Here is a 23,532-nt window from a genome sequence, read left to right as displayed (position 1 = left end):
TTATAATGAGTTGTTTTGTGTATGTGTATTGTGTTATGTACCTATACACAATAAGTAATCGAAAAAATATTTCAATTTTTAACTTCGAGGATGGTGTCTGATAGAATATTGGATTTATTTTACATTTTAAACAGGTCAAAATTAAAAATTTTCAGGACTTTAAAAAATTATAAAAATTAAAGAAAAATGGGAATTTTTATACAAAACCAGTATTTAATTAAATTGATTTTGTTTATTTGGTGTAACTTCAAAATGAATGACCGTAGATGTTTGAAATTTTTATCAATTTTTTATATTAATGTTATGTACATAACTTACTCACTTTTTTAAAATTCTCAATTGATCCATTTTAATTTAAGTTGATATAATATGTAAAATACTAAAATGACTAGTAAATTAATAATAGTTGTTATAATATAATAAATGCATATAAAAAAATCTATTTAACAGTTTAAATTTAGAAACTATAGAATCATTAACTACTACAAATAGGTACACATTTTTATTATAATATTATAAAAGCCAATACATTAATATATATCCGTTATATTGTATGTTTGGTTATATAATAGTTAACACCAAAATATTAAATCAATATAAGTGGACACGTAAGCTAACAATTATTATTCAAAAATATATAGAGCACTTATATAAAATGTATTAATTAATAAAAAAAAAAAAAAAATAGTTTTTATACTTTTATATTATACAGTGCATTAAATATACATAATACATATTATAATTTACAATGCTTATTTTAACAGCCGTAGACTAAATTTATTTATTGGTAGGGGGAATCAAGAGAAAATATTAACATTTATGAATGAATAGTAAATTCTATAATGGAATCGATGTTATACGTCATATTATAATTTTTTTTTTTTTTTAATTTTAAATCAGTAAAAGTAAATAAGTTATTATAAATTAAATTATTGTATTAGTAATAATTCCGTTTATTTCACGTTCCCAGTACGTTCGATAAGAAATTTACTGAATTATAAATTGAAAGATATATTTTAAAAACACTACAAAATCGTTATTTCAAAATGAAATTACTGATTATTAAATATTTTTATTGTAATATAGTGTTGTACTGTAAGTTTTTATTGCTCTATTTACATTAAATAATAATTATATGATAATTTACACATTTATTGATACAAAAAATGTTTTTTGATTGGTAGGGGAGGACGATAACTTGAAGAGAATTTTCTCCCAATCAAAATTTTCTGTTTCTTACAACACATTTACTATGTACAATATTGTTTAATATTTATAATTTTAAATATAGCCATATTATAGCTATATTATAGGTATATTTAAAAATGAGTTTATTCTTAAAACATTAACTGTGTGCAATTGGTAAGAGTTCATGTACTTCTTTCCAAGTTCCGTTGACGGTAGTTTGTTTTGATCCAACCCCACTTTTTGAGAATTCTGATAATACTGCAACATATAATATTGCTTATTATTAATATATACTTAAAACGTGTAATTTACAATGGGAATATTTAAATATGATGTTTTATTATTATTAGTAATTATTATTTAGTTTATAAGTTGTTATATAAATATTTATATTATATACAAATTTATAACTCCATCTCATAGTTTTTATTTTATTTTTTATACCAATCGGGGTCAAATTCTATAGATGTTTATTTTTAATTTTGTAATTTTATTCTTAATAAACATAAATAATATTAAATACCTATACTAAAAAGTTATTGGATTCTTCTTGCTATACATATCATCATTCTAATTATTTGCTGGCCATCTAAATTAATCATTAAATTTATGAAAATCTTTTCTTGGTACTTAGTTATAAAATTAAACTTTAAAGTGGCAAAAAAATATGACCAATTTATTTGGTTATGTCTAAACATATTACTTTAAATACAAAATATCTAAAATTAATGTTGTTGTATATTTGGCAGTCGTAGAACTTATAATATATTTGATTTCTTAATACTTCCACAATTTTATTTTTTTTATAATGTGTCAGTAAACATTTTTACTTGATATGCAATTTTATTAAAATTGTTCTAAATACTATTTTCAGTTGATAAAATAACTCATTGTTATTTATGATTTTTATTGTATTTATAAAATATTCACTTATTATTATAAAAATCGTAGACTTCTATAATGATTAATAATGAAATGAAAATAGTCGTTTTATTTTTCATTATTATTTTACTAAATTTACAGTTTATTTAAAAACAAATAATGTTAATACTTATACCTAAAGTTTACCATTTAATATACTTCTTGCATTTATTATTTTTAAAATGTTACAATGTTATTTAATTATTTTCAACTTTAAACCTAATATTAAAAAAATAAAATATTAGTGAAGCTTGTTACTTGTTAGTTGGTATATAGTGTTATTTGAAAATTGTATTGATTTTCGCATTCAAATTTCAAATTACGATTAAGTTTAACATATTTAAGACTGCAACTTCACGAATTTAAGGAATTATACTATTTTGTTGTAGAAAATAGAACAATATAATTATTAAAGATCAATAAATTAATTTAGAAAAACAATTTAAGGACGTTGGTACATTGATTTTAAATATATTTACCTAGTTTAATAATGAATGTCTAATGGTATTTAGTTATATGGTACTTATATTAATAATATATTTTTCAATTCTTTTCAAAAAAAAAAAAAAAAAAAAAAATGAAAATTACTGTAATAATAATACAATTCACGATTTCTTTTTAGTTTATTTTAAGTTTATATTTATATGTATAAATATATTTTCTTACTTCTATATGAATAATCCAATTTATTTGTTGTGTACAATTATTTTTCTTTTATTATGTTTTAAACTTTCAAATGTTTACTATTTTCTTGTGTTCCTATTTATGCTATTTGTTTAGAATTTTTAAGAGTTCATTTCTAACTATTGGTTGTATTTGTATAGGTGTTTAAAACCACTTCTACTTTGTTTATTTTCTAAATTATATCCGTATTTTAAATCGCGTATGTTAGAATGTAACCGATATCCTGTCAAAAATAAGTGTATCAATAACACTGTAATACTCCATTGTCCATTATTAGATTTAAGCCTCTTAGTTTATTTTGAAAATGTGAAAGTTATTAGTTTTATAATTTGTGTATACGTATATTGAGTGATTCACTAAGCATCCTCATCCTAATTTTTTCGCTTTAATAACCAATTTATTCAAATTCTGTTCTGGAACTTTTAAACAGGTATACTTTATACAATTTAAGAAGTGTCTGGGATGAACTTATTTTTTCAAATCAAAGCCACTCTTTTTATTGTAAATTATAAAAGAGTGATAAAAAAAATAAATAATTTTGAAATTTGAACTAATAGTTTTTTAATTATTAATATGTGCTTATAACTGTTAAGGATAATGGTGTATGTTAACTGGTTTACAAGATATAGGTACTTCAATGATTTGAATACTAAGTTACTACAATTTTATAATTTGTAAAAATCGTTTTAGTAAGTATAAGTACTGGAGTACTTGACTACTCGTAAATATTAATTAATTTTAAATGTTATGTTAAATCATTATATAGAACTATTATTATCAGTAAATAAAGTTACTAACTCAGAAACTGCTAGTTTGAATTTCGATTTAAACGTGATAATATGTTAAAAAATTTTATTATTCGAAAATAATGTCTTGAGTAGATATTTTTAAACATTCAAAAAATGTATTATATTAAACAATATAAAGAAGGGAGAAGTATGCTTTGTTTATTACTCAGCGTATAAAAAAAAAATAAATACCTTTTAGGTTAGTTTAAAAGTTTTGGCAAGCAACTAGATTGTTTTCAAAAAGTGTTGAAAAGTATTGGAAATAAACTTCTATGTTAATTTCTGGAAAATTTTATCATAAAATTAATTTTGAGGTAAAATAATAATCTAAAATAATTTTACCTTTTATAACTTTTAATAAGAAGTTATTTATCTATTATGAACTGAAAAAAATAAAATATTATTTTAAAAGTTAAAATTTTGAAAAAAATTTTATTGCATGACTTTAAATTACTTACAACGTATTAATTTTTGTTTACAATGGTAATTGAAAAAATTTATCTGAAATTATTTTATTCGTAGCAAATTTCTGAATAAAAATTTGATAGTAACTCGTGTTTATTTTTTAACGAAGCTTAAACGCTATCTATTCAAGATGCAAAATCGATCATTTTGAATAATTTTTATTAGACATTTAATATTATTTTTAAAAATGTGCAGGTTATATATTTATGGTTTTATTCAACGCGCAAACTTGCTATTTATATAGTTCATGCGTGTATCTTTCTTATGTTGTAGCCCTATCACTTATTAGATATTTGGATATTCTTATTTATTCAATACAAATACATTTGATTGGATTTTGATAAAATTTAACATTTTAGAACTATTTGACAATTATATGTGGTGTACTTATACACTATATTCATATTTATTTGCATTAAAATATAATAATACCTTTAATTATCACCAATATTTTAGTATATATATATATAGTATTTATTGGTATATATTTTTAAATTAATTTGTGTTGTTTAAGATTTGGTATTGATACTCAATATTTATAGAAAAAAAATGCTTGAAATTCTCCTCAGTAAGATAATATCATGTATTCATGTATTTGTATACATTTAATATATTTTATTTAAACCTTATATTTTGTTTAACTTATAAAATAACATATCTAATATATTATTCAAAAAATGTTTGTTATTCTATTTGATATATAGTAGGTAATTAATTAGTTAATACTTTTTTTAACATAAATAATCTTTACCTGTTGTGACCTGAGTTTCCCTTAATCTTTTTTTGTAATGTCTTCTTTTATTCCAAAGTTCAGCTAAAGCTCTTCGAAAATTTTGACCACTTACACAGTACAGTACGAAATTTATTCCAAAATGTGTGTTGTACATTTGATTTGCAATGTCTTGTGTAGTTTTGTATTGTGTTGACGTCTAAAAACCAAGAAATGTAACTTATGTAAACAAATGTTTGAGTAAAATATATTTTTAAGATATTTTAACTGTAATTCTCCTTAACAATATGTTATAAATTTCTAAGTGATCAAAAAATTATAAATTGTTGTTAGTCTTTAAACTATTTTTATAGCCAATAAACATTTAGTATAAATTATTATAAATGTACAACAATTAATGTAATACTCACCACATTGTCCCATACCATCCATACTCGGAATACGTATGATGGTAGATTAAGACATAAAAACACTGAAGACACGACTAAGAGCATTTCTGTTACTTTTATTTGAGATGTGTGTTGTGAGTTTTGTGATATAGATTGTCTTCTTCTAGATGGATGAAGTGTCATTGTTCGTCTTATTCTGGCTAACCGACACACAGATTGACAAATCATACTATTGAATACCACGATCAAGAAAAATGGTATCATCATGTTTATTAATACGTCTGCATAGTTTAGCCATGTATATAATTCGTAATAGGAAAAGTTCAGGCTACATTCTGTTGTTGTTGAGTTGCTATTCGTAAAATGATTAATTAAGATGTTGTAACGTATCATTACTTACTGTTTGACACTATGAATACAATATTTGTAATGAAATTAGATATTTTGGTATTTGGTGATACATAAATCAGTTTGAGTTTGCTTTATACACAATAATGTTGAACAAAAACAAAGTTTTAATTTTTTTTAATGAATAATGTAAAATATATTTTTAAAGTGTGATTTAAAATATAAAGAATGAATTTTATTTTAAAATTAATTATATTTTTGTGAAACAAATATCCAATTTGTGTTAAGTATGATTTAATTTTAAACAATACTTACTTTTTTAAAGTCACGTTATTAGGTGCTGAAATCACTAAATAAGGTATATGCGTTACTAATGCAAACGTGAATAATATGCATAGTACGATTTTAGCTCTGTATACTGTACATATCACCGATCTGTGTAATGGATATCGAACAGCTATAAAACGTTCTGATGTAAACACTACAACTAGCCACACGCTAATAAAACTACACATCTATGTAAAAAAAAAAAAAGCCAAACAATTATTTGTTTAATAAATAATACATTACATTGATAAAATGACAAAAATTATAAAAATCTAATTAATAGTACCATTGGCATCGTTTTTTTTTTTTTTTTTTATACCTAAAATAATCTATTAACATTTTTTACAGCTGTGTATGCAACTTTTAGAAAAATATTTTTAAATTCATCAATATTTTTGATTTAAACACAATTTTTAAAACTAAATATATATTAAATACCTATTGTTAATTAAGATTTAAGGTTCTATAACTAAATTGAAATACTTAAAAATAAATGAAAGTTGGTAATTATTTAACTCATGTTATGAAATTAAATGAACGCAATATTATTTATAAAATTGGTTTCAATTATATATTAATATTTAAATGTTTCAATTGTTATTACTTGATGATGTTATTTATCATGTAATATAATTGATTTACTATAAATTATGTTAGAGTTCTATTTTTTTTCAAATTGTAGATAAACTATATTTTGAATGTTGCATGCACTTTTATAGATTTTTCATTGTAATTAAGATAATGCCTTAGAATTACTCTAATAAAATGCCACACCTGAGAGGATTGATTTACTTCATCAGAAGGTTACAGGCTGTTATTTGTGAAGAAGAAGAATTGTTATCCACGAGACAGATTTTAGTGCTTTCACTAGTTTTGTTACTGTTTATTACGACGTTTAATTGATTTACTTTAAATCGTATGGCGTACGCATTTATCATGCTATAAAAATTAATTACTAACATAATCTTCTTTAAACTTAATTATGTACAGTATATATATATATATATATATTTGATTTTACGATAAAGTAAAAGCATTTTTTTTTCTTTTTTAACACAATTACAAGATATTATATTCTAGTTTAATTTTTACCATATTGTTAACAGAGAAAAGTATTTAATTTAAAAATTTTCATTAATTTGGAATTTTGGTCTATGGATTTTATAAGTCAAGGTAATATTAACTTATAGATTTATTAGTTATTATAGTACCTATACTTAAAAATTAGTGGATGAATTAGACTTTTAATTTTTGAACGTCAATTTTTTAAATCGTTCCTTAAAATTTCGATTTATTACGATAAAATATTGTAAATTGTAGCAATAATTTTTAAACGTATATACCAAGTACTTTAGACTAAAAAGAGAAGTATAGTGGTAAAAGGTACTACACAAAATAAATAGTGCTTCACTTATAAAAAAAATTATTGCTTAATATATGATATTTATGAATCAATAAATATTAAAAATTATATGTTTATAATACAGAACCTTCATCAATTTAAGAATGTTTAAATCAAATAGAGCTATTATTAAACTTTTTATAGATAAAATTTCAAAAATGCTTCTATTTTTGAAATTATGTGTTTATATCAGTAAAAGAATACCCTTGTATATGTTTTATATTATTCTTTTTTTTTTTTTACCTTTAAAATATATCTGAATATTAATAAATTTATATATAAAAACATAAAAATTAAAGTTAGCTTAAGTGATATTATTTTATTTTCAATTTGCTAATTTAAGACATCTATTTATTATTTATGTAATTAATATGTTTAGCATTTATAAAATTCCATGATTAATAATTAATCAAAATAATTTAGCTTTGTAATAATGTATGCTTTATTTGAATCCTTATTTTTCAATTTTTCATGTAGTATTGTATGTTGATTGAAGGTTTCTGAGTTTTAAAATAAATTACTTGTATTAATATTCTTATCTTTGAAGTGTTTTTACTTACATTTCCTCTAGTGATTTTGGAAGTGCTTATACATTTTAATACATTACACCCCATTGTATTTATGTGAATCAAATATGAAGTTTTATACTGTTTGTGAATTAAGGAAACCCCGGGCAACATTAAAGTATAAGGTAAAAGAGAATAGTGTGTTTACTCCAATTACACCCATTTCATTTTGAGCAAATGGTTTTGAAGTTTGAACTTATCATTTTATACGTAATAAATTATTATAAAGTTCATAGTGTTTAAAGTAGGCGTTTTACTTTTGTTAGTATTCAGGGTGAATCTTTAATCGGACATTCATTGTTTCAAAATCGATTGGTGTTTTTTAATGTGTTTTTGTTGTTCTTAAAGCAATATTTTTATCGCTATAATTTTTTAATTTTTTTCTACTTTTTTGAATGACAACATATATTTTTAAATTATATTCCGAAGCCAAGTAATTTTCTAAGTATTTCGATGCATAAAAATTAAAACTCGGATAAGTATTTTATGCATTATAAGAATTTGAGTATAAATTAGCGGAGTGGAGTGGTATGGGGATACCCCACAAAATGTTTGTTTATTACTCTGTTCAACTTAACTTTAATTATTATAATATTTAATCATATAATTTGAAAAAATGTTGTATTGACATCTTTTAAAATATTTAGTATTTTTATTGCTTTAATAAAACATCAACTTAAATATGCCAGCATAAAAATTTTGATTTTGAAGATATGCTTGGTGATTATGTACCAATCATGTAATTAGTGAAAATTCATAATTTACGATATAATCACACATGCCTGTTTTTATTTTTTAAGCAATAATGTTTGGTTTTACTTCAATTTTATAAATTTAACGATGCTTTATAATTGAATAAGATAATTAAGAGAGATATGTTTTGTATTTGTTTTTATATATATATTATTAAATTAATTGCAAACTATATTATAGCCAGTTTTAGTTTTTATTCCTAAAGATCGAATACTAGGTTTACAATAGGCATTACGTTTTTAGGTATAACAAATACTTAGAATAATGTAACCAAAATCTTTATAAACGATTCTACACTCAATTAACAAATTATTTAAATCCACTAATATCTGTTCTTGGTCTCATCATTGTTCTTGGTAATCCTCCTCACAGGTTTTAAAAATATGGCGTAGATACTTAAGTCTCATTTAAATCGCAATTAGCTTAAATCATAATCAAATCTAATAAGTCATCTTATAAAGTATTATTTAAAATATTACTTTTGTTTTTATGCGTGTTAAAGTGATAAAGTATATCTGCTTACATGCTTATTGTAATATTTAATTATAGATTGATTATTTTATAAATACAGTTAAATAAATTTATACATAATATATATTTTAAAAATGAAATTAATATGATTTATTATGATAAATTATTTTTATAATAATAGGTTTTATAAGTCAAACAGTTGAGACAAGTGTTTCATCGTCTGATCTTATGCCGTATTTTAAAATAAAGTATTGTTTATTATATGATAAATAACGGCTATAATTAACTAATTCGATTTTATAGATGGATTATCTGTTAGTAGTAAAATTACAGCTATTTTAATTAATACCTAAAGAATTTAGTTTTAGTTTTTCAAATATTTAAAGTTGAATTTAAACATTAAACATTTTGTTTATACATAAAGTTTTATTGAATATATCAGCCATTATTTATAGTACTATTTTTTTACCTGTGCTAAGTAGATGAAAAATTGACAAAACCCATACATGTAGTATATTTCGATTCCAACTTTGGGTAGTTCAGGCATCAGTTGTGTTAATAAAAATAATGTGTCGCTGATTGCTAACGAAGATAAATAATATGATGATGATTGTTTTCGCAATTTTGTTCCAAAAAACACTAGTACTGATAAACAATTTCCCAAGCTTCCGAGACATACAACAGCCAACAGATAATATTTTATAAACCTAAATAGTAGATGAAGTTAAATTATTTAGTTTTAAATTAAACCGTTTCGATCAATTATTAAAATTATAATTCATATTTATTTTATTCTAATCGTGAAATATGTATTACTAACTAATACATTAACAACATTTCTGTTTATATTACTTATAACCCCTGAAAGTACTAACTAGATTAAATTATCTACCAAAAACCATCCTCAGTTTTGAAGATAATTTATTACTGTGAAACATAGAATCAAACAAAAATAACATACCTACATCATTGTAAGCTCAACTTCGCTTAAACTTAAAATTAAATAATATTAATGTAAAAAATTATAGTAGAAATATTGAAAACATTTTCAATATTCCCTTTAATTTAAATGATTATAGATCAAAAAGTATATTATTAGTATATTATAGTATTGGCTTAATGTGGTTTTATTTTTATAGCTATTTTTATGTATTAAGATATATTTTATTTTTATTTTAACAATAGTATAACTTACCTGTCAGTGAAGCTTATTTCGTCATTTATATGAGTCGACATTATTTTTGACTTATTATTTAATTGTTTTTGTGGAAGTATAATCGTTTAATTCTAAATCCCTAAAAAAAAATATATATATATATAATATTCAGTATAGAAATGTTAAGTAATATTATTTGTAAATTAGTAAACGATCCACTAGATTGTTAAGTATCAAATTTTTATCTTAGGTCGAATTGAATCTGCTTATTTTCAATCGCATTATAATCTAGTAATCTACTTATAGTTTTAAATGGTATAAGAAATATGTCATAACTAATATTTAAATAAATGTTATTTATATAAATTTCATTGAAACAATTATTAAATGTATTTATAATTTTAATATAACGATATTATGTATACAATTAATAACTTATGAAAACGTGTCATAAAAATGTGATGCTGTCTCATTGGTTAAGACGTATCTAATAATTTCATTTAGGCTAAAGGTTTGAAAGTTCGATTATAGACTGATTTTCAGACGAAATTTAATCAGGAACATTGAAACACATGAACGCTAAATAAAATTCTTATAATATATAATGTACGTATGTACTATGTACATTGTACAATAAAGAAAAATATTAACTGCAGTAGTTGCAGTGTTTTAAAACATAAAATCGGCATTTTTTTATCTGTTTACTTTTTAATTTTATAGAATGAAAATCATAATTATTCGTGTGTTAACTTTGTAAAGGACCAAAAGAAAAAAAGAAATTTGGTTCTTTAGACTAATGAAGCGCACAACACGTTCGCTAAATATTTACCGTATTAAACAATAAAATAAATATACTATACCGTATTATATGTAATTAATGTAATGATGTACTTTTATCATGATTAAATGTTTATACATAATGCATTTTTACTTTTTAATAATATGTAGAAATTACTTTGAATTGAAAAGAAAATTGGAATAGATATTATTTTCTTAAAATTATAAAATGTAATTACTTAACAAATGAAATAGTACTTTATACCGCTAATACTTGTATCTCGAATTATTAAAGAGTAAAACTGAAATAAAATAAATTTAAGTTTTGGATTATGTTTAATAAACATTTTAATTAATTAAAACAAATTGTAAGTTAAATACTATTATTTGGTTTTTAAAATAATAAAATTAAACTAATCTGGTTTTATAATTAGTTTCAACTTTCAAGACTAATAAAAACTTCCGACGACATACAATATAATTCAGTTAAACACTGTAGTGTTTTTTCGTATATCATGTTTCATGTCTCAATTTATAAATAATTTAATACTTTTTAATTTCATAATTTTGGAGATTTCTTGAAACATTTTGTATTTTTGTATCGTATATTAATGTTAATGTTTTTTTTATCAACACGAAAAAGCTTTCATGGATAAGTCAGCAAAAGTTATGATACAATAGTGGTTGGCAGATAATTATAATTCGTTTCAAGCCCATTATAATACATTCTTATTCAATTATTTGATTCCCTCTAGAATTTCAATATTTTATCAATCTAAAATAGAGTTTACAACATAAATGTAATTTATTTGTTTAATATTATAGACGAACAATATAAATACATTCTTATTTCTGAAATTTGGATAAAAAATTATTAAAATTTATGTTTTAGAAAATTGGCGTTGAAATGAGGTGCTACCTTAATAGTCAATATACAATTACACATATATACAATACTACTGAATTTTTATGTTAAATAGGGCATAATACAAGAAATTAAAAACCAAAATTTCACAAACTCAATAGTTAGAAAATATTTAACTACAAAAAATTATGATAACTGAGATTGTCGTTTTATATTTTATTTAAAGAAATAGTATTACTTAATAATTTATTGCTCACTTAAACTATTTCTTTGAAAAGTAACTTAACGAGTGTTCAATTAAATAAATGAATTGTTCGAAATTTGGGAACCGCATTTAATCTTTCGCTTAAGGTTATACGTAAGTTAGTTTCGAAATCATTGGTTTTAAATTTATAATTTATAACTTTTATATTATAAACTTAAAGTAATTTATGTACTACTAATTGACCACCTACCTAAGTTATTATTATTATCACATAATAAATAGTATTTAAAATATAATTTAAAACAATTAAAAATAAATTTAATTAATTATTTTTTTATAATATTCCTTATTTAATATTAAATGAATTTAATATCGCCTATAATTAATATGCCTCTGCTTCTAAATAAAATTAATGCAATAAACGAAAGACATAAATAATTGTTTAAATTTTATTTATATAATATGCAAAAAAAATAGGTATAATATGATAGGTATGAAATTAAACATAAACATTTTATCTCGATGATTTTAATTTTATATTTTTTATCTAAAGTTTTATATTTTGTAAATATAAAAAAAAATTATATTTCTTTAATAAAAATAAGTGTCTTTTTAGATTAATTAAGCATTAATGTTTATTAATATTGTGTATTATATTGTTTTATTTTATGGTTGAATATTGATATTTTATTTCATGAATTGAATTAAATCACTGTATGTTGTAACATTTTTTGAATTTTAGTAATCGCCTTACTATCATTTATAGATTTTCTAAATTACTTTTCAATGACATTTAAAGTCTGGCTTTCTTTCACAGAATGTCTCGAAAACTTAATATTTTGTATAATATTTCATCACATAATGTCTATAAATAGTTGGCTTCATCATACACGTTTCTATCTCGATATTTATAAACTTACCACCCAAATGATTATTGTAAAATACATGTTTAAGAAAAAAAAAATATTTATATTTAAAAAGTATTATATTTTTTTTAAATTAATATTCAAATTAGGTACTCATGTTGAATATAAGAAAGATATAAGTGTATCGCTCTATAGTACAATAGGTGTAGAGTGCATCCTATTATTTAGTTATTAATGTAAGTGTTAAATTTGATTTCAATGATAAATCATTGCAAATGAAAACGATTCTGAGTGAACATATATTACATGTATATTTTATGATTCTATATTGTTATTAAAGATATTATAGATATTTATTTTACTATTATAGTAGTATAATAGGTTGAATTATTTTTATTGAAAACAATGCATTTATTATGCTATTAATATTTTATTATTATAATATTAAATATTTACATTATATATTATTTTTATTTAATTTTATGTCAATATTTTTAATATTAAATCTGAAATTTTATTTTTATTATAACGAAATACTTAATTAAAATTGTTTATTCGTTTAAATATCTAATTTTTTCCAAATGTGAACTTCAAATGTTAAAAAAAAAATATATATAAGTTTATCAATGTTTTTAAATTACTTGTTTCTAGTCTAACTAATGTTTATTAAATTTTCAAGCATTAACTATATAAATTAAAAAATTTTAAAATTTTTGTGATTTTATAAAAATTTTAATTTTAAATTCCTTAAAAAATCTTTGCACGCCTTCGTTTCATTTATATTTGAACAGATGAGTAGAAAAGGGATAATATTTCAAAAATATGAAAAACTATTATAATCTTAAGTAGCTGAAATGAAGATTGAAGACTGATATTATTCTGAGCGCATAAAGGATAATATTTCGATACAATATCACGTAATAATTATATTCGATAATTCTGTATGAGTAGGAAAAGAATAAGATTTCGAAAATATTATCTTCAAAAAAAAAAAAAAATAATAAAACTAAATCTCTATAATAACTACCCATGATGAACTTTGTATTAATTTTCCAAGGTTTTTGAACAAGCAAAATTTTTTTATTGAAATTAAAAAATTAAAATTAAAAAAAGTCGAAACTTTCTGTAGTCTATAAATATTAAAAAAAAAATTAAATATTTTAAAAATTAAGTCATATACATATAGAAAATGCTAAAATTTATATTTGATGAAAAATTAAAGTATTCACAGTAATTTTTTCTTGAATTACTTATAACAAAACAAAAAAGTTGATTGATGAGAGAATGTTATGTTATGCGTGAATTTTCAATTTCGTCAAAATTTAAACTTTAGACGCTCATAAAAAATATTTGTGCAATTACGTTTTAATTTTTTTTTTTTTATTTTAGAAATAGAAACTAATGGGGAACAATACATTAAATTTTCAAATGTTAGGTATGAATATTATGCCAATGGTTAATACTAAATGTTATATTCATTTTCAACTACAAAATGATTTGCGAATTCGAAGTTTTTATTAGTTTTATCAAAATTCTAATTTCAAACACTAAAAAAAAACTTTACTAACTACGTTCAACTTATTAACAGTTAATCGTTTTACAATATAACGATTTATAAGAAAATTAATTATTTATAATATTATTAATTTAAAAGTAAATAAAGAAATGTATGTATTATATGATCGGTTATCAATTTATGTGCTACTGTTAAAAACTTTTATTATTTTAAAATTGGATTTAAAATATACATACATATTTTAATATTTATATTCGTACGCACACACTATGAAAAGCAAACCAACGTTCATAGCATTTGTTGGTTTGGAGAAAGCGTTCGACATTGTAAAATGGAAAACATTATTTCAGATTTTAAAGAAAAAAGAGATTGCAAATCAGATAGAATAATAATAAAAAGTCTCTTTGAAAATGAGATAAAAGTAGTACGCTCCGAAGATAGTCAGGAAATAGCAGAAATTAAGAAAGGCGTAAGGCAGGGATGTTTATTATCCTCATGTTTATTCAATCTGTTTGTACAATAAGCAATTAATCGAGTGATGGATTTAATACAAGTAGGAATAAAAATTCAAGGCGAAAAAGAAGATATTCTACGGTTTGCTGCAGATGACATAGCGGTGTTAGTGGAGAATGAAGAAGATTTTCAAAACATTCTAACGATTATGAATAGCATATTTAGGGAGGAATACAACATGAAAATAAACAAGTCATAAACTAAAATCCTCGTCTGTAGTCGAAATGAAGCAGGTAGGCCAGATATAAAATAAGATTGTGCACACTAGAAGTAATTGATGAATATGAGTATTTAAGAAGTACGATAACAAGTGATGAAGGATGCGCCAAAGAAATAAGATATAGATTACAACAAGCATGAAGTGTATTCAAAAAAGGGAAGAGATTACTTACTTTTAGAAATATAGATATAAAAGTAAGAAAAAACTTACTAAGACCTACGTCTGGAACGTGGCACTTTATGGCAGCAAGACGTAGACAATAAGAAAAGCTGAGAAAAAGAATATAATTTTATTCGAAGTGTGGTGCTATAGGAGAATTTTTAAAATAAGTTGGGTAGATCATATAACAAATGAGGAAGTTTCGTAGAGCAGGAGAATAAAGAAGCTTCCTAAAGCTCTGGAGATTAGAAAAACAAAACTTATTGTATATACACTATGACATAACAATCTATTAGGTGAAAAAAAGAAGGGTTCACAGAAGAGAAGTATAGCCGAGGAAGATCAATTCTCGAATACATTAATCAATTAGTCAATGATCTAGGGTGTGAAACATACTATGAATTAAAGAAGAAAGCAGAGAAACGTGAAGATTGGAGGAATGCTTCTAACCAGCCCCTGGACTGTTAACAAAAAAAAAAAAACCACACATACACACACACACACATTTATATATACATATTATTGCATATGTAAAATTAAAAGTACCACCAATCAGTAACTGATATATGTGTATTTTATCATGGTATTGCTAATGTTCATATTTGGCAATGATAAGAACTGATTTTTTTCGAATGAAAGTATATTCTTATATTATGTTTTCTTTCGTGAAGTTAAAATTTTGGACTCTAGCCAGTAGGTTATGAAGGCACAATAGTCAAAACAGCCAACTTTGTTTTACACACATGTATTGTTAAACTTTTATATTAATTATAAAAGTTAAATATCTTTTATATATCATGGTTGATATTAATTTATCACGATAAATAATAAAATATATCGTGAATAATAATTATTACTGTATTTTCATAGAAAATGTATTATTATTTTTTTTTTTTTTAACAGTATCCATTTTATATTAATAAAACCTTCTTAAGATGACGTAACATATACATAAATTGATTTTAAAAACTGTTTCACTTGAAAAAAAAAAATAACTATTTAGACTATAATAAGTAATAATTATCCATAATTGAGAACCAAATTTAGGTATAGTCACAAGATACAAAAAGCAATATTTTGTATTGTATTGTTTTTGTTTTTTATTTATAAAATATGTCACTCTACTAAAAGTATAGGTTTCTAATCGTGTATTAGACATAGTGAATTTGAATCCAGTAATAAATTGTACGAAAAACGATTCTGAGTGGTATGTCAACACCAGACTCTATTTCTAAGGGTGTTTGATAATTTATTTATATTACCTCTTGTAATTTATTTTTCTATTATTAATACGGTATGTTGAACTTATTGCTATCAAATGCATCACATATTTTGTATAATAGTTATTATAATATTCTGCCATTTATTATTGTTTGGTTTTAGGACCTACTGCAGTTCTGTCAAATCTATTCGCCATAGGGTTCTTATCCATTATTGTCATTTCTGTTATTTTAATTATATCATAAATATTAATTGTTGTTTTTGAATTTTTAAAATTTCAATTATTCGTTTTTATAAAAAAAATATAATTTTTGCAATTAAATACCGACATATGACTTTTGACAGTGTGAAAAGTATAATAATTGCAAAACTAGCTTAAAATTTGTTTATTTATTTTCATGATTTCTTTGTATATAGAAAATAATTTTAAATGTTATGGTAAACAATTTTAATTTCTACAAATTTGTTATAGTTAAGATTTTAAATATTTTCGATATTTTGTAATCACTGTAAGAATTTATGAAGAATCTAGTATAGCATTTTCCAAATTTTGTACAAAAATAAAACTCATATGTCTAATATTAACTTTAAATTAGGTAATCTAAATAATTTTATTTTTTAATTTTACATTTAGTTATACACGACCAATATTTTGAAGTACAATAAGTATACGTTTATGACGATAGAAGAAAATTTATACATGCATTATTTGATTAAGAAGTCATCCTTTAGTGACCTTGATTAGGAAGTCAGAATAATTTTAAAAATTCATCATGTATGGAAAATAATAATTTAAGTAATTTTAGAATTATTTTACGGTTAATATTAATGGAGTTGAAACAAAATAAATAAAACCATTTAATATAAAATCTGCATGATATGAACATTTGAATATCTTAAAATTATAATTAACAAAGTATAAATATTCTCATTTTTCTTTATTATATTTTATTTTATTTTTTTTTTTATTTATAATTTTTTATTATAAATCTAGAAATCGTTTACTTTTGACTCCATGTATCAACTAAATAAAATTTGTTATTAGACAGTATCTTCAAAGTTTAAGATTAAAAAATTTTAACTGCTTTTATAAAGGTGAATAACAGATACGATAAAAATAAATATATATTAAAATCACACAAACGTGCATAATTTCAAAACCAATACATTAATTGCTCTGCTCAGTTATAAAATATAATTTTCAAATTAATTTTAAAATATGCTTTAAAATTGTAAGAAACTAATAAAATGATAAAAATTTTACTGCTTTATAATATGAAAAGTAGGTACTTATAAATAATTTGTATTGATGTGTTTGTATAATTAAATAAGCCCTAGGAAATGTATATATATATATTCCAGGCTTTTAAATAAACAAATAATCGATTTAAGTAAACATGATATAAGTGACAAAAAAATATCATTGTAACATCAATGCAGCGCTCCGTTCGGAGCCTTAACAAGTTTTTAGAACATAAAAATAATAGAACTTTAAACAATAATAATATTTATTTTTTATAAATAGTTTAAAAAAAAATAAAAATTCTACAATACAGTAAATATTATATTGTTTATCGTTTATATTTAGTTTCTCCATTATGATTGTAGCTATAAAGTGATTATTTTTCGCTGGAAACGGGGTTTTTTTTTTTTATTTTCCAACTTAATCTCAAATTAAGCAACAATCAACAATGGTTAGTATTATTATATCATGTATGTTAGTATATAGGCAAACTATATTACTATAACTGATTGTTATGAATAAAAATTCAAATATATTTAAAACTTTATAGTTATATTTCATTTAAATTGCTTTTATCAAATACTCTTTAAAAAGTAAGTGTGTGACGTCCTTTTAAAAGTGAAGTTATCGAAAAAAGCTTCAGGTAAAATAGATTATATTTTTCACATTATTTTTTATAATAGTTACCATTATTAACCATGTATGAAATATTTCGAGCTTTTTATTACTATATTCTACATGTGTGTATGACAGAGATGAATGATATCATTATCATGCCTTTAAAATTATAATGTATAATATAGTTTTAACTTTTGGAATAATTTTAAATGATTCTTAAACATCAGAATAAGTTGAATATTTTTTAACTTGAATGATAAAAACTGAATTTAGTTTTAATTCTGAAGAAAAATCTCCATATCAAATTACTTTTAATTAAATGGGTTTTAGAAAAAATAGAATCAAGTCTACTAAAATTATTTTAAATTATGATTTATTTTATGTTTGATAAATACTTATTTTGTATGCAGTTTTAAAATGTTTAATTTCTATTTTTTCCAAACAAATATTCAATCAATGTCATAATTTACAGATTATATTATATTGTTGCAACTTACAGAGCACGCATTATTGTAATTTTTAATGTTTTTTTTTTTTTTTTAATAGTTATTATCAACTTAAGACTGGCAATAATACGTGCTAAAAATTTAATCATATAATTAGTGTTTCTACCTAGTTTTATTAATTTTTTTCTCTGTAAAAATTAATAGGCATTAGTTATTAAATTCATTATTTATAAACTATACATATTCTTTAATGTATTTAATATGACTTCTTTCATTATTTAATATTGATTTTTTCTTTTTAAACAGTTAGTATACATAATATGTATTTTCTTTTGGTTCATTTAATCTAGAAATTTCACAATTAATTATTATTATGTTTATTTTTTACCTATTATTTAATTTATAAAGTTATAATTTAGATTCAGCGCAGCCTCGAGAAAGCTATTGGTTTTATGATGACGTTTGTTTTTAGAATACATTTTTTTGAATAGTAAACGTGCTCAGAAAGTTAAATAAGAAGCTTTTTCGTTAGTTTTGAAATAGATTATGATTGGCATTTTTTCAAAGTATGTATTTTCAATAATTTTCATTTTTTTTTTTTTTTAATAGGTACATACTTCCAAAATGTAGTGAATATTTTTTTAAGCATTTTCAAATAATATTATGATTATTTTTTATTATTTATGCAGAATGTAAAATAATTGAAATTAAAAACTTAAAATTTTAATTTTATGCTTATTTTAATAAAATTAGATAATAAATAATTTTGACCATTTATGCAATTTATTATTCTTTCTTAGAGTTGGAAATTTGAGATTTTAAAACTTGAACTTGATAAAATGTTACTCTTAAAATATCTTATAACTTCACACTTGATACTTTCTTTAGCCTATACTTAAACTCTTGAAAAATATTTTTATATTTAAACATATTGGAGTTTTAAAGTCTAATTAACTATCATGTATAATGACACACGTCATAGTATTGTCGACACATTAATTGAGAACCAAGATTGTTCCTTTTTATAAATCAAATAAATTAGTAATCTAAACTAAGTTATATAAGTCGTATCTTTTTATATTGTTTTAGAATTTTAGAAAATTTTTGAAATTTAGTTCAACAGTTATTTTAATCTTTTTATTTTTTAATTTGTCTATAAAATTAAAGTCAATCTATTTTACAGATTCAAATTTTACTTCATTCTATTTTACTTTATTGAAGAAGGTATGTGTATTATAATACCTATCGTTTGAATAACAACATAATAAAAACTATATAACTTGTTTGAAATTCTTTTCTGAATACAATAATTTATCATTGCTTTTAAATTCAAAATAACCTATTACTGATTAGTTTTTCATAAAAGAAATTATTTTGAATCATTAAATGCAGTTTTATAAACTTTACAAATGTGATGATATAATAAGATTTCATAAAATTTCAAAACTATTATGATAGATTTTTTTGTATTTATTTCTATTACATAGCTTATTAGTGTTTAGTATGTTACAAAATTTTATAATATTTTTTATTAACTTTTAGTGTATTATACATTTGTCGTCTTATGTTATAATAATAAAAAAACTTATATATATATATTATAGATTTAAATTTTGAAATATTATTTAAGTATTGCATTATCTAACATTATATTTATAATGGTAAAAAAATTATTTGTACTATTTTTGTGTTTATTCAATTAATTAATTAATTGATTAACAATAGATTTAGTATAAATACTAAAAAATACGAGATTAAAATTTAAAATAAGTTAATTTTTTATAATTTTATGATATTGTGATTTCTTAATTAAAAAATAAAAAATAAATAACATTACCTTTATCCACGTATGAACACACATATTCTTTTTTTAATTGGCATATTATTAAAATTAAAAATCAGTTTATTTTGAAAATATTTAACTTTTCTAATAATCAAATTTTTTGACTTTACATAAACGTATCACTGTATAAATAATCACATTTATATAATTACTAATTTAAAGATTAAAAAAAAAATTATAATATGAGGTTTTTGTATATGTTAAACTGAGTCGGTACTCTCGGCACAAATGACAGAATGCTACTGAAACTGAAGCTTAAACGTCCTTCGTTGTAGGCGACCGCCGTTGAAAGTTCAACGCCCATGAACCACCGTGTATTTTTCCATTTTTTGAATTTTTCCCCAGTTCCGTTTCAAGTTTTAGTATTTTCAATATTCACTTCATTGATTCCATTATAGATTTGAGAATTACATTTGTAAACCCGACTTAAAAAATATTTTAAATTTCAAAGTGCATATATATAATATGCGTACTATTGTATAGAAATTGTCAGTTGTATTTAATAAAAAAAGTAATTGTTATTCCTCAGAAGTGTGGAAATAGAGAAAAATATTTATGAAAAACACATACAAATAATTATGAGTCTCTCCTATATTATTGTAATTAAACTGTTTACATAAATAATTAGAATATAATGTTTAAAGCTTATGGTCCCTGTCTTCGAAGCTAAATACCAATTTAAAAAAAAAAAAACCAATTTACATTGTATGATTTATTTTTGTGTCCGGTTAAACTTAAAATAAATAAATGAATTTAATTGATTGATTAATAACAAAAACTAGATTTATTATTTTAAAAGATATTTAATGAAACTTGTCAATTAATTTTTAATGATGATTTTTATGAATACATAGTTGATTATTATAAAATAAAAATTTAACTAATCCCATTTTGAAAATATTATTTATTTTTAATTTAAATTAAAATACAGTTATATTTTTCTTATCAAAATATTGATGCATAATTATTTTTATAGAATAGTCTGTTGTTTTTAATAATTATGATATTGAAATGAATAGTTAAGTTTATAAAGAAAAAAAGAAACCGAAAAATTATGAGCTTCACGTTTTAGATTCTTAATATAATTTTTGATTTCTTTTTTAGTTAAAAAAAAAAAAAGTTCTACTTTAAAAATAATTGAATGTTTTTGTTTTACTGAATTATAAAAAGAAAATAATTAAAAACATAAGTAGAATTTTAATTATCAAAAACTTAGAAAAATTAAATTCGTGAATTCAGTCTATAAAAATTAGATTTTGTATGTTAAGTGTCAACTGTTTAATTTTGTGTATGTAATATAATGTTCATTATTAGTTTAAATATAAAACTTATTGTATACAAAATTTAAATTAAATATACCTTTTTAAAGACCATGATACTCCGACAGATATTGTTTTGCTTTATGATATACACAAGTAAATTATAGTAGTTGACTTATGTGTCTAGTTATTAAATTCACTTTGAACTAAATACTGAAGATTTGTATACATTTTTGTAGTTGAGTAGTAATAATCACGAACATTTTTTTTAGGTGCGTAGACGCTTCTTGTTTTTTAGATTCGTTTTTTTTCTTAGCAAGTACCTACATATTAGGAAGTATCATATCAAATTATAAAAGACACCTTTTATAGATTCCTTAAAAGATAACTTGCAAATTCATACAATTTATTTTGTATTTTATTATGTACAGCATGATCAATGTTTAATTACTGTAATAATATAATATGATATCCATATCAGCTCCGAAAGCAAAAGATAAACACGTTTTAAAAAGTATTTATTATTATTTTTTATCAGTTGGTTTGATAGCATAAACTCAAAACGTTTTCAATACAAAGTGTTTTTATTTTACTTTCATACGGCTATAGATTGTTGGATTATAATTTGTGACAGACTATATATGGTTATATACAAACAATTTTGTTTATTCATGTTAAGTTATTTTTTATGGTTTTAATTTTTTAACTACTCAATTACAATACTCTTAGGTAAAACAGCACCATTCTATTTTCCGTCGCTTTTAATTCATGGTTTTAAAATGATTGTCAAGTCTGTTGTAGTTGAAAATAGTGTTTTATAGATAATAAAATTTGATTTTGTATAATATTATGTACGTAAGATTTAGATACAATTATTTTTGAAAATATTTTACAAAGTAGTGATTTGTGAGCAAGTTACAAATATGTTCTATTAGAATTATACGTACTACACTAAACAGTATATTAAATGGAGTGGTCGTTAAATATTGTCTTAATATTTTATTTAATGTTTAATAGACGTGTATTAGGTAATAAAAATAAAAATTGAAAAAAAAATAATAAATTTTATGTTAAAATTATTAAAATAATATATAGTTCATTATTTATTAGTATACATGTTTGATTAAACTTTATTCAAATTATTATCTTAAAATCATTCAGTTTTAAAAATTATTTATATTTACTTTTTCACATTATATTTTAGAATGAAGAAAAACGTTTTTATTTAATGTTTATTAATATTATTTTTATTCATTTTAAATACTGATCATTAAAAAAAATCTATAGTCAAGTTTTGCATTACATGATGAGCGCATCAAGTTTAAAAACAGCATTGTTATAGTTAAAAGAATACCAATGCGAAATCATATAGTACTTAATCGAAATTATTTATTATTATTTTCAAATCCATAAGTACTTACATGTAACGAAATTGTGCTAACGTGAATGAATAAAAATAGGTTCCTATTAATTGAAATCTATATTTTTACCAATTTATTTGTGTAAATCTACTCAATCTTTGTTAAATACTTTACATTTTTATGGTTTTTAAAATAGTAATTTTTTTTTAGATATACCGTTTACGAATACCTA

General features: G+C 21.5%; 2 protein-coding genes across 5 annotated transcripts in view; one reads left to right on the top strand and one right to left on the bottom strand.

Moving 5' to 3' along the window:
* Nucleotides 1-23,532, top strand: part of LOC112594955 (protein furry) — a 104,961-nt gene that overhangs the window by 14,463 nt on the left and 66,966 nt on the right. The gene's annotated exons all lie outside the window — the stretch shown is intronic.
* LOC112594956 (FMRFamide receptor) lies at nt 957-22,111 on the bottom strand. 2 transcript variants are annotated; one of them, XM_025339998.1, is made up of 7 exons: nt 22,040-22,111; nt 10,228-10,327; nt 9,502-9,739; nt 5,829-6,028; nt 5,187-5,517; nt 4,798-4,975; nt 957-1,446 (listed from the first exon to the last, which is right to left on the bottom strand). In XM_025339998.1, exons 2-7 carry the CDS (start codon nt 10,266-10,268, stop codon nt 1,346-1,348), a joined length of 1,089 nt encoding a protein of 362 aa, XP_025195783.1. In that variant the 5' UTR covers nt 10,269-10,327; nt 22,040-22,111; the 3' UTR covers nt 957-1,345. The 2 variants fall into 2 exon arrangements, with proteins under 2 accessions (XP_025195783.1, XP_025195782.1); XM_025339997.1 differs by lacking the exon at nt 22,040-22,111 and adding an exon at nt 20,675-20,904.

The sequence above is a fragment of the Melanaphis sacchari genome, unplaced genomic scaffold (genome assembly GCF_002803265.2).
Source record: "Melanaphis sacchari strain LSU unplaced genomic scaffold, SCAv2.0 Contig24_pilon_pilon, whole genome shotgun sequence".
Classification (NCBI taxonomy): Eukaryota; Metazoa; Arthropoda; class Insecta; order Hemiptera; family Aphididae; genus Melanaphis; species Melanaphis sacchari.
The sequence above is the reverse complement of the archived record's forward strand: the minus strand, read 5'-3'. Positions and strand labels throughout refer to the sequence as shown.